Source organism: Triturus cristatus, chromosome 4_2 (genome assembly GCF_964204655.1).
Source record: "Triturus cristatus chromosome 4_2, aTriCri1.1, whole genome shotgun sequence".
Taxonomy (NCBI): Eukaryota; Metazoa; Chordata; class Amphibia; order Caudata; family Salamandridae; genus Triturus; species Triturus cristatus.
Genome location: NC_140586.1, coordinates 380,687,445 through 380,701,338, shown reverse-complemented (window position 1 = coordinate 380,701,338; position 13,894 = coordinate 380,687,445). Strand labels below are relative to the sequence as shown.

The 13,894-nt window shown below is 43.7% G+C and overlaps 1 protein-coding gene across 2 annotated transcripts in view; it reads right to left on the bottom strand.

The window, feature by feature from the left end:
- ASPM (assembly factor for spindle microtubules) overlaps positions 1 to 13,894 on the bottom strand; it is a 393,967-nt gene that overhangs the window by 205,912 nt on the left and 174,161 nt on the right. For both annotated transcript variants that reach the window (XM_085601843.1, XM_085601844.1), the window contains exons 20-21: positions 11,445 to 11,594; positions 2,243 to 2,409 (exon numbers count right to left, since the gene is read on the bottom strand). In XM_085601843.1, the coding sequence (XP_085457969.1) occupies positions 2,243 to 2,409; positions 11,445 to 11,594 (317 nt within the window). The remainder of the gene's footprint in view (positions 1 to 2,242; positions 2,410 to 11,444; positions 11,595 to 13,894) is intronic.

Sequence of the window (13,894 nt, the reverse complement as noted above, 5' to 3'; positions counted from 1 at the left end):
GCACCCTGGAACATTGCTGGAGCAGGCCCTGGGGGTGGCAGTCCCCAGGGCCACGGAGGGCTCCAGGAGGGGGGCCGCATGGCCCCCCTCCAGCATATGTTTGAAGCCTTGGGGAGGTGGCGGTCCCCGTGGCTTGGGGGGGCCTCCCCCCAGCCTAATTAATTAAAGCACCGGGTAGGTGGCAGCCCCCAGGGCAGCATGGGAGGGGGCTGCAGCCCCCCCCATGCAATTTTTCTTTTTTTAAAAGCTCTGGGAAGGTGGCGGTCCCCGGGGCTGCGGGGCGCCGCGTACCCCCACGCATACAATTATGACCCGAGGAGGTGGCGGACCCCGGGGATGCGGGGTCCCCTGCAGGCCCCCACATATATTTTCCTCATTGCTCCCGGGACCTGGCCCACCTGCGCCATACACGAATCCCGCCAAAACTTTAATAAAAATGCATTTTTTGGCCCTGGGGGTTCCTGTGGGACCCCCCTGAACAGGTCTAGGCGGTGAGGGTGTTTCTACCCTGCCCCCTTTTCTTCAATTTTAACCTTTTTTCTTGTGACTCGGTTCAACCGAGTCACAAGATGGCTTCCAACACTTTTTGGTTTGGAGTGCTGGCAGGCAATCAAACAAGCTCGTGCTCGGGAGGGTTCGCCGATCCACTGCGGCAGCCAGATCGATCTTTTTTTATGTTCGCAGGAACTACTGAACGGATTTATACCATTTAACAAAAAGAACGCTTTCTGAACCAAGAGTTACCTTTTTGCCAAATTTGGAGTAATTTCGTTCAACAGTTCGGGCTGTAGCCTTCTCCAAAATTTCCTATGGAAATTAACATGGAGAAAACACGTTTAAGGACCCCCCTTTATTATCGGCCTCCGCTTGACGAATCATTCCGAAACTTTCAAGACAGGAGCTGACTGGAGCCCCCTATGAGCTTTGAAACTTTCACAAAGATTCGTCAAACGGCACCAAAGATATTGGCAAAAGAAAAAATGCTTTTTGAATAGAAACAAGGTCCTAACTATAACTACCTACTGGTGACCGCAAGCAGGATATGTATATGTATATACACAGAAAGCCCACGGCGGGTAAATCACAGCTCCATGCGACTACTCACCATCCAGAACACCTCATTCGCAGCATTTCTTTTGGGGAAATGCTGCGAATTAGGCGAATCTGTAGCATGGATGAAGATTGAATAAAGGCTCAAAAAGATAGTGGAGACAGATTCCTGGCTAGGGGTTACTCTACGGTCACGATTGACAATGCAATCAAGAAGACTGGCCTGATTGAGAGACCTGATGAACTGGTCAGTAAAGCCAAGTCCGCTAATCCTACCCCTGCCCAGGCAGATCAACCTACCAGACTGATGACTTACAATCGACAGCACCAGTCCTTGCGTAGGATTGTCAACAAAAATTGGGTACTAGGAAGCAATGATCCAGTAATCGGGGATTTACTCTCTAAAACTCCTAACATAACCTTCAGAAAAGCACGGTCTATGTGCGATCCCTTGGTTAAAAGTAGCCCTGAAATAACTACGACTGAAACCTGGCTAAACTACAGGAAGGGGTTTATTAGGTGTACCTCTTGCAAAGCGTGCAAATATAGTACTAGTAAAACTACTTCTAAAACCCCTTTTAAGAAGGATCCAGTACCCATCACAAAGATGCTCACGTGCAAAACTGAGTACGCGGTGTATGTGCTGGAGTGTTCGTGTGGCCTGCAGTATGTAGGAAGATACTCCAGCACAGTAGAAGACAACCGTGATCACACAATACCATATTAGAGACATGACAGACAAGTACATTACACTACTAGTATCCTCGAGAATGTCTACATATAGCAAGGACAGTATATAACCCAAATATTTAAAAACAGAATTTTTACAAACCCAAGACTTCAAAACCTAAAATAAAAATATACATTGAACACCACCACTTCTTAAACACAAACGTAACCAAATGGAGGATCCATTGTTTAATAAAACAGATAAGCAGTCTGTAACTTTCTATTTGGATTACGGCAGTATGTCGTCTGCATTTATCAGATCATACTAGTATTTTCTAAAGTGAAAAAGTTAGGAAACAAATTAAGTCTGAAAAAGGATGCTCAGTGAAAATGCTTTAACAACAGAAAAAGTAGGAAAGACATAACATTAAAATTCAAGACAATTAACACTGAATATTTTTTTTGCTAAAAAGTGGGCTCTCAGAAAAGTTAAGAATGTAATTATACAATAAGGTTACTTTACCTTGCCCTCTGAAACTTTGTTTGAAGACACCTCTGAATCACTTGAATAGAGAAAAGCAGAATTCTATATTCCTTACGTGCCTTGTAACCCCTGTAAAATGTTTGGATTGTTTGTGCAGCTCTCGTTTTGCAAATCATCTGTCTAGCTTGAAATAGTCGATAAGTTGCCTAAAGAAAATAAAAAGATATTGAATATGACATTTTGATGCCTGATTAAATAAGCTTATTATGCAAGAATAGTGGAATATGAGCATTGGCAAAGCCAATAGGTCTCGCTTTTTATTATACTTCAAAGAACGTAATTGATGCCCTTGAAAATTTGCTATTGCATATTACCGGTGCAGGCTGCAGTATCTTAAGCCATTACTATGTGTCCCAGGCGCTTGATCACTGCCCTTTCAAACTCAGGACACCGGAGAATTGCGAACAGATCAGATACTGTTGAATGTCGCTTTTCGTTTAAAGTAGAGTGAAACAACAACACAATCTCCACTCTGCTTTGATTTTGAGCAGTGCAAACCATATACAAAGGACATGCCTTCAACATATTAATTTGCATATTTATTTTCACAATACTACTGATTTTTACTTGTTTTCATTAGCCTACATAAATATCCCAGTGCAGGGCTATAAGCATTATAGACCTTATCAAGGCTCTGAGTGCATCTCCTGTATGTTTAGGTCTCGAGCTGCGTTGTAGGACAGAGCCCTGCCCCGCCTACGCGAGTGATTTTGTAGGAGAGGATTTTCAGTAGAGGGCTTTAAGCCCCGCCCCCTTTTCCATTGGCTGGCATCACCGTTTATGTTAAATGGTGGCCTGCCATTGGAAATGAGGGTATTCTGTTCACGCCCTTTGTCTCCGAGCTGGACTCGGTGGCCTGCTTTGTGTTTGTCGCAAAGCCGTTTCCCATCTTTATGGGGCCATGTGTTAGAAACACATGGCCCCATAAAGACAAGAGATCCCTATGCTCCAGCTTCAGCGCTGTCCTCTTTCACTTTCGGGACCGCGCTTTTAATTTTGTTTTAAAGCAATGTTAAACATCTGAACAGGCTTAGTTTTAGTTATAAAGTGCACGTTGCTTTATTGAAACAAAAAACGCAGCGTCCACAAATGTCCTTTTAATAATCAAATGCTGTAAATAAATGTGTGTGCTTGGAGTGGGAAGCGCCCGAGTAGGTGAGGTGCTAATGAGAGATGGGAGCGGGGAAAGCGCACTTGGAACCCATTATCTGCTGATTAAAGCCTGCCTTGGGTAAAATTTCAAGCCCGTTTTATAGCCTTTCTATTATGACGCAAAGCGAAATTTACGACCCTGGCATGAAAAGAGGCTCGGGCCCTTTCTCGCGCTGCAAGAATAGACCGCAGATGCCCCGACACTGACTATTGTCCACAGTAAAAAACAAACAGCACAGCACATCTCCCCCGAAAGCTCCCCCAACGGCAACCACCTCCATGCAAACCACGGCGAGAGCGGCACACACGCTCACTCCCATAATTTTCCATTTATAGAGAGATTGTCGGTATATCATCCATACTGACTCCTGGCTGGCGTATGGCCGCAGAGTAGGAAGCAAAGGGTGTGATTTATCAAGCATATGACAGCTAAGTTCATTAAGAATAGAACTCACTAAATAAAGTAAAAAATCTTTATGTACCGAGATGCTGCTCTCAAAGAGACAGGAGCGCCGCGAATAGAGACGGCTAACCCTTTGTATATTATATTCTTGAGATCTCCTCTGGTCTCAAGTCTGATAAGAGTCCTTTTTGCTTGGCAGATTAATGACTACGCCGTGTTTCTTAAGGGACGTGCTAAATTAATTATTTCACCAATCACGTGGGCTAGGACTTGTAGAAATCTACTCCTACCATCTTCCTGCCCCTCGGAGGTGCTACATGTTATGAATATTTCTACGGCGGCTTGGTTGGGGGCTGTCGGGTTACAACATCGGTGGCGAGGGCTCGCAAACATGGCCGTAAGCAGGAGGAACTCTCTGCTGCAGGCGCAGTGCCACACTGTACACAGCCCCCCCTGCCCCTTCACCCGCACTGTAAGGCCTTACCAATAGTGCTGATATAACAAACAGCCTTTTTTTGATGTATCGGTGTTGCATAGGAGGAGCCAGCTGAGGCAAACCAGGCAGAAAGGACTTGGGGAGACACATACACTTACACATACACACACGTACACAATCAACCAAACGCTGACGTTCTCTCTCACACACACACACACACACACGAGTACACAATCAAGTTAACGCAGATATTACACACACATACACCGGCACACATTCAGACATAAACAAAAACGAACACACACATATACCAACTCACGCCCCAAAGAAACAAATACACTAACACGTACATGATACACACCCAAAGACACACTGATACATACACCTACCTTCTACTACATGCAGATAAGCACAAACGTCCTCACACTGACACCCACATACAATGATACACAATCACGCAAACGCAGATATTCCAACAAATGCACACACACAGATACACTCTTAGACAAATACACAGACGCACACACAGCTCTCACAAACTCACACAGATATAAATACGCACTTACATACACACCCAAAGACACACATACACGCTTACACACACACATTCTTACATTTCTATACTATGCCCCTAACAGACAAGCACACATATACAGACACACACCACACAAGCACACAACAGCCTCTCTCAAAATTGCCACTGTTTACGTTTATACAGCAGCCGTCATGTAATGTACGTTTCGCCCTTAAAATAAAAAAAATTTACTGAGTGTGATCAAATTTAGGAACCTTCAAAGCACAAATGAATAAAGACAATGAAACAAACATTTCCCACAACACAAAAAGATGTCTGTCAGCTGTCCCCTTCTATCATGGGTAATGTATATGCACTGTCTAGATAAGTGCACATAACCGATCCATTATTAATGGTTTCTTATCTCAACAGAGACGCTACTGTTCGTATATGATATATAAGCATCAGTGACTAGCGTTGTGCATGCAGCTTCGGTCCGTCTGTCGCTCCAGCCCTCTGTCTGAGTTATTCGTAGAATGTACAGCGCATCTGACAGGGCCACGTGAGCATGGGACTCTGCAGAGGGAATCTGAGCGGGGCAGGTACATTGAGGGTCGAAGGCGGGGTGTGCACGTCCTTCACACGCCCTCAGGTGTGAGGAGGACCGTGCTACACCCTGTGCACTGGTCCTCCTTATTCTAGGCCCTGTTGTCTGAATTGCAAGAGTGTACTTAAATAATAACAATGGTCATAGCAATAAGCCCTATTTATTCTCACTAATGTGGCAAAGGGCCACAATCTTTCTACACATTAGTTATTTCTTTTCTATATGCAACTTTTCATGATGAATATGGAATGAAATGGAAGTGTCAAAGTGAACGAACATTTTGGACAGTGTGAACATTGAGCAATATACTAATGGTTGTGCGGGTAAGCAGTTAGATTAATGAACCATATTGCTCCACACAACACATGTAATATTTGTGCTGACCAAGGTACTATATGAACATACTTCTACACACCTACACCTACACACACACACACACACTCGCTCTCTCTCTCTCTCTTCAGGCTCTCTAGTTTGTACCGCAGAACTCAACACAAACGTACATATAAGTATACGCACATTGTTGCGCGTCCATGCAAATACACTAAGAGACACAGAAGAGGCATCATGTATACAGACATACACATGCGCGAACATGTATATTGATCTAATGCACACACACTCTTAAGACACACCACATGATTTATGAGGGCCCAGCCACCCCACACATAAATATACCAAGAAAGAGGCCTCATGTTCATAAACAGTGAAACAAATGTAAACGCACCTCCGTATGTAGTCACATAATAACCCCTCATGCACTCTGCGCACCCTCTTACATAAAAATACGCTCAGACGTTAACAACCACGCTCCCATACATCTGCAGCGACACACAGGCACATAGTGACACATTAATATACCCTCCCCCTACACGCACTCACAGACACACAACATATATATTTAGATGGATGCAGCCACACAACCCCTAGCTCCTGAGATAAAAAATAATGTCCCCAAATACATAAAACGGGACACATTGGTAAACTTGTATGCACACACACACGAACACACCATGGTTCATCATGCACTTACTTGCACACACTCAAGCGAGCACCTTTGGAAAAATACACACTCATGCACACAGGCTCATAAACTTGCGACAGACACACACTTAGATCTTACCAACACAGATAAACACATGCACACATGAGGTTATGCATATAAAACACACGTTCGCACAAGCACGGAGTGACATGTATATATAGCCTCCCCAATAATCTCCATCTCTCTCTCTCACAGACACTCTAAGAGGCACACCACATTCACAGGAACACAGGCCATCTGGTTCTCACTGCACCAAGGCATAGATTCTGAAATATAGACGAGACACCAAACAAATACACAGGCACACATTTGCATACTCGTACACACAGACACGCAATGACACCTCTCTGCCTCACACACACCAGCACACACCCGCATACAAGCCCAGACCTAAGAGATGCAACAGAGAGAGAAACACGCACACAGTTACAAATGACTCCCGAACACGACTGGATTGGCATCTGTTCAGTGCCATTTAGTATTCGTGGCACCTTTTGACAGACCTTGCCTTTCAGCCAACACAACCATGCACACCACTATTAATACCCATATTAAAATTGTGACATTTAAACTACATGTCCCACAATGCAAAAGGCCAGCGCTGGCTACCTGAGATGTGGGTCCACTTGCTAGCAATGACCGAGTGTAGACTGCAACACTTCTGTATGTAAAACAGGCTCATTGGTTAAATGTAGTAATCTACCTTTAGAAACACAAATAAAGTGGGGGCGGGGGCACATTAAACTCGTACTGCAAAGGGTCGGAAGTATCTCGGCACCAAGACCGGGAGGACTGCTGCACTTGGGACTTCCCTGCGCAGACTGCTCTCCTTCCTCTTGAATCACATAATCTAATCTTGTCTGCAGGAAAAAGAAAACAAGCATTAAAAATGCAATAGGTCTCGCCTTTCATTACGTTAAAGCCATTTGCTTTGCTATACAATACCATTAGCAAAGCAAATGGCTTTAACTTAATCAAAGGCGAGACCTATTGCATTTTCAATGCTTGTTTTGAGAGGTCACCCTGCTATTAATAAGTAATTCCAGTCACATATTAACTACCTGCATGGTCCACAAAGAACAATGCGCAAGGCTAGATAGAAACGGGGGAGCCTACTGCCGGGTGATAGGCAAGGAGTGTCAAAGATGAAAAGGTAGATGACCAAGGAGGGAAGAGTGCCCATATTTGGAATAAGGACTGACAATTACGAGGAATGGATGGGATTTGTTGGGGCATGGAGAGGTTGAGGCGGTACTGGAGCCAATGATAGGAACGAATGTTGAGGATTATGAATAAAAGGGAAAGAAGCACAAGCCTGAAATATGGGAACAAAGGGGCGATTATCTATAATGAGGACTGGAAGTTAGAACGGGGAGTGTGAATGAAGGGGGGAGTAAATAAGCAACACAGAAGACTAGAGGAGCAAGGATTACTTGAATGCCTGCATCTGAAAAAACGAATGGGAACTGGAATAATGGGTCAAAGCAACCTTCCATAAAATCCCATGGGCTTGAAGGACCGATCATTCAACCAATAGCTAACCTGGAAAACTAGGATCCAATGGCTGAAGAGGGCTCAATCAAAATACACTCTCTCTACTAGTTCTAATATGTATATATTGTTATAGATACGGATAACGTGAGGGTTGACAGGCAAAGACATCCACAGCAAGACCTAAATATATCACATGGCTGAAAGCCACACAATACTGCAACACACTCCCATAGAAAACAATGGCAATGAGGAAATAAATGAACACCCTGTAGGAACAAATATTACATGAATTATGTGTATTAAAATGATACAATTATTAAATATTTTAATTACTTTAATAGCGAATAATAACTTTACACTCTTAAATCCTATTGTAGGATGCTCCACCCCCTGATGTGTGGCTGGAGGCATGCAAGTCTAAACCTAACTGTAAATCTACAGATTGGTGAGTAGAAACAGTGTACACTTACACCAAGGTGTAGCAGTAAACATACATACACCTTCTCTCCCAACTAGCTGACCCTACAAATGGATGCTCTTTAAGACACTGGAGAGTGGGTGAAGTTTCTATTATGGTGTCGAAGAAACTTAAATGCTACTTACAATAAGCATTGGCACAGCCAATAGGTCTCGCCTTTGGGACCTTTTAAGTATTTAGTTATGCAGTACAATATCCTTACTGCAACAACGTTAACTGTAGCATGGCTAAACACTTATAAAGGTCCCAAAGGCGAGACCTATTGGCTATGCCTATGCTTGTTTATTAAGGTAAACCATATTAAAGGATGAGCGTCATGCAAGTAGACACGGTGAAGCTTGGGTGGCCTTCTTGCATTTTTTTTAAATTTAAAGTAATGGATTGTGCACTTTATGTGCGTGTTTGATGCAAGTGACCGGGCAGCAGTGTTGGGGGTGCTGTTGGTCATGCACCAACACAATAAAAACAAGCATTGAATTAAAGCAAAAAATATATTTTGTAATCAAAAACGAAATATTGCCGCAGTAGTCCATGGCATTGAAGGGGCCTGCACCGTGTGCATGGCCAGAAAGCTTCCCTCATAGTGAAGTGAACCCATGGCTGAAGCAAGGTGACCCGTAGCTGACATCAAGCGGTAATACCTCCTTACTCTCCGAGAGGTCCTAATTTTGTATTTAATTACACACAGAAAAACAATCAATGCATTCCGTCCTTGGGGACTTGGTCATGTTCACTGAGAATCTTTTTGGTCTTTCTTTAAAGTATCACCACCTGTTGTGTTCACATTTTTTCCTTTAGCTTTCTGGGTGATGTAATCTTCCTCTCTATATGTTGTAAAGTGCTTTATTGAACATAATATAACTGCAGTGCAAATATAATCGGTTGTCTTTCACAAATTAATTTTTTAATTTAAAAAAAAAAAAAAGATATAAATATATTTGATTAGAAGCGGTTATCTCATGCACATTTTCCAGTTAATTGAGCACCACAGTCCTTGAAGCATTCTACAGGAAATACGCTTTTAGTAGTTTAGTCAACAACCGGCAGTCCGATCAAGTTGCGAGAAAAGTACCAGCACTGGAGGAAAGCAGTAGAATTATTTAAGAGATAAACAACAAAATAGGTTGGCTTGGCCCAGTCTTAGTGCTGCATCTTGGAGGAGTCATAGAGGCAGACGTACACACCGACAAAGGGTGGTGCTCAGGTGGAGAGTGCTGACGGTATTTTATGGCGGAAGCACAACTCATCCTTTAATGAACAGGTAGAAAAAATGGGCCTGTTGCTAAAAAAAACAAGCATTGGCCGTGCGACGCGGGAAGCTTGTTGTAATGTAAAAAAAAAAACGCTAGTGATTCGCGCGCGCAGTAGCACGAGAAAGTGATCGCGATGGAAGGGAGGCAGATGGCGGCTGCGCGCTCGCGTGAACGCAAGCGCTAGGCCACCAAAAGCCTGTGGCAGCACTTTGAAAACCCCGATACTAAAAGTCTTGCAGAGCAGCGCATGCGCTGGCTCAGCGAGACCTAAAAACGCTGTTCGCAAAAGGCACAGATCTAGACCGTGAACCCCTTACACTGAAGTGACAATCAAACCACATCCTCAAGAAAGCCGCGAACTTCAAGTTGTGTCGCACCAAATTAATAGGGCTATATTCATTATAAGAATGTGACTGAACCCTTAAAAGAGCAGCACAAATAACAGACAAGAGGCAAAGAGCACCAACAGCTCAGGGTGCACACCTCCATGGCATCCGCACCACAAAGTTTTGACCTTGTGGTACTTTCGTGTTCACATGTGGATGGATGCCAGCAATCTTGTTCACATGTGAATGCTGACCCAGAGGTTTGCTTGGATTCAAACTTCCAAGTTTGTGATGAACTGGAGGAATGATATTGGTAAATCAGGTAGATTGCTGCCTATAGCTACACATTGGTGTGCAGTTCCTGGGAGAGATACTTCAATTGAAGACTCTTCATGCTGACTTGGGCAGTTGTGAACGGTGCAAGAAGTGTACAGGCAATAAAGTCAATGGTACCCCTTTGAAACAGCTATGGTATAAAAAGCTGTACTGTAGTTCCAGAGCTACTACGGCAAAAACTCCACCTAGATAGGTAATTATGGCAAGCCAACATTTAAACTTATTTAAAAATTTGACTCTGACAGTAAGAGCATCCACCGCCAAATTTACTTGTGAGGTTGTAGACACCCCAGTAATACACTGTAGCTAAGTGTTCATCTACTGTCATTGTGGGTACGAGTGTAATGTCACTATGTAGGTGGACTTTAGTCATGAAAGACCACCTGCACATTGTCCCTTCCTGTCAGAATGAACTTTAGCACTGGGCAGAAATCTAATACAATTTGCTCAGTTAGGAAAGAATCCCACACCCTTCAACTTATTGCAAGACCCTTGCAAGTGGCTTTTTAATAGGAGTTTCTTGAACACATGCTAGCAGTTGAAGTAGCAAAACATGTGCCTTCAAGTAATGAGGTACATTGAAAGTACTGTCACTCAGGCCGATATCTGGACACAATGGAAACATTAAATGGTAATACCGCTCCAAAAATTAAAAATTTAAAACTCCCCCGTGGCAATGTACCTCATGGACAAGTCCAGGAAAGAGCTAGGGTGGGTCACAACATTACTTACATCTACCTCAAATTACCCTGAATAGCAGCTCCATACTGAATTCTCGGTGGTTCATTTTCTCTGCGGCTCATTTTACAGCTGAATGGAAACTGTCAAAGAGCAACAAGAGGGGAGGGAGAGTAGTCGGAGAAAGGTAAGGAGAACCACAATGAAATGAACTGGAGCATTACCAATCCAAGGTAATTCATGAAATTAATATAGCCGCCCATCGAATACTACAAATATCAACACTTCAGCATAATATTTCTTCCTTACAAGGATCCTCGTATAATTGATTCTTCTTTTAGACACCGTTTACTATTCACAATGCATCAATATTTGCAAATGTTAGTAACGATTAAAACTATTCAGGGAAAACAAATAAAAGACAAACAAAAAAACCACACAAAGGTAAAGAAAACACACCTGTATTAAAATGGCAGCGTCTTTCATCTGTTTGTACTTCTGTCGTTGAACTACTCGAGCACGGTTTGCCCGGAAATGCATCTGGATTGTCATGGCGGACGCCTTATACTTCAGAAACGTCGTTCTTCGGGTATATCCTCGCCATAGCGCCTACATAAAGGTAGGTTATTATTTTTTTTGTTGTTGATAAAATGGCTGTTTCACTTCATTTCCAAAACTCTTCTGCTAATGTCTTGGTCAATAACAAACATAACAGTGGCAACTATAAGCCATTCGTGAAATTGTGTGCCTAGCAAAATAATAGCACAGTCTTACACATACACACTTCTAGTACGCCTACTTTTAATTAACAAGCAGTGTCATAGCCAATAGGTCTCGCCTTTGGGACGAAGTTTTCACACAGCTGGGGATCAAAGCTCAGCAATCAGGGTTCAATCCGAGATAGACACGTCTGCCCTCGCTCGGAATCCAAACTCCCAGTTTCTCAGCTTGCAAACCTCAGCTTTAAACACACTAGAAGATTCGCGAAAGACCTACTCCCACCTCCAGAGGAATTTTACCAGAACTGGCCAAGTTCCAAGCAAGCATCCTCATGGCAGTAAGGAGCTCTCAAGTCTCTTCCTCCATTCACAATTCTTCCAGCCTCTGTCTTGACGAAGCTCGCACAAGGCCTTCCACAGTACACTAAACAAAAACAATCGCTCAGGAAAACAGCAAGACCTTGAATGTGAATAACTCAAACAACTTGCAAGCACTACTGTGCACGCAGCAGCAAGGCAGAGTCAGACATGAGGCCCTGTCAAAGGCAGTAGTCAGCACCTATAATTCTCATTCACACAACTTACAAGCACCACTGTGCACACAGAAAAGTATGAATTAAGGTAAAGTCAGAAAGCAGGATGACATGAGGCCATGTCAAAGAAAGACAGCAAGATTACAGGATAGATGAGAAGCAGATATATGCAGGACCATCCTACATTAAAGCTAAGGTAATATAACACACTAAAGTCAGATAAAATGGTGGCAGTCGGAGGTCATCATAGGGTGCCAAACTACAAGAGTGGCTCTTTCACTACAGAACCGAGAAAGGAGGAGTGGGGAACAATAGAGAGGAGGTGTGGAAAAGTCAAGGAAGTTGGGTGAGAGCAACAGGAAGTGGCTGCGAGCCACGCATAAGCAAGGGGGGATAAAAAATACATATTAAAAAATGGGGCAATATTAAATGCAAGGGAGTTATTTGACGGGGAAGCTGTACAAAAGGAAGAGAGCAAGAAAGCACGGCTCTGCTAAAAGAAACAAGAGTTAAACGCTAGTCATTCCGGATAGCCAACAGCCACCAGGGCATTAAAGGGGATAACAAATGTTGGGCTGTGCGAGGAGGGGGGGGGGGGGGGGGGAACGGTAAAGGCAGAAGGGGGCATTTTCTGTAAGAGCCGCGAAAGTAAAAGCGATCGCGGCCGCGCACACAAGGAAGCTATCGGCTTCAGGAATATGAAGGAAAGCTCGTAAAAGCGATCGCGCGTGTGTGCTTAATGAGCCTTGCCAGAAAGCGCAATCGCACTGCGTTCAAAGAGAAAGACGTGTGGCCGAGTGGTGCGAATGACCCGTGAAAGACAGATGGCGGCTACGCCCGTGCACGCTCGTGTGAATGCAAGCGTTAGGCCAGCCAATAGCACTTTGAAAACTCACCTACTAAATGTCTCTCCAAGCAGCGCATGCGCTGGCTCAGCGAGACCTAAAAAACATGCTTAAATAAGTAAAGTAACAGATATAACAAATTATCTTACATTTTACAGTGACAAGCGGCAGTGTTGCTTCTACTGCCAGTCCTCTGCCATCACCCAAACCTTTCGCTCCCAAAAAAGAAAATGTGTTCTGGCATTTCTTTTAAACACAAATGATTTAAATACACAGATTGTAAATTCCTTCACGGCAGAAATGTTTTTCAACTGTTTCTACCCTAAACATGAGACTATCGTTGCCTCACAAGGCCATGCCCTAAAGTCACCATTACTCAGAGCAACAAGAAATACAGCGTGAAGCGTGCATTTCAAAAGAGTAAAGAATAGCATAACCAAAGTCCAAGGAAGGCGCAGAGAATGGAAAATTAAGTTCACAGCTCACTCCTTTTCGAACAGGAAGATTTTCGCATGCCTTTTTTCTAATTATGCGGTACAAAAGGGGGTGGTGATGGACGGAGCATCAGAACCAATCAAACACTCACACCCAGTCAACAGATCTGGGTTTGATCCATCACCGCTCTTTAGCCCACTCTGCCACCCCAGTTCAGAGATGGCCATATGCAAATCAGTCTGACCCTGTGCCTCATGGGAACAGTCCAGCCCGAACTGTATGTGAATGTATGACATTGTTCTGCATTCTGTCCATCACTGTTTTTTTTTGCATTTGTCACCCCGAGTGGGAAGGGTATGCCCAGACGTGGGTCCCGT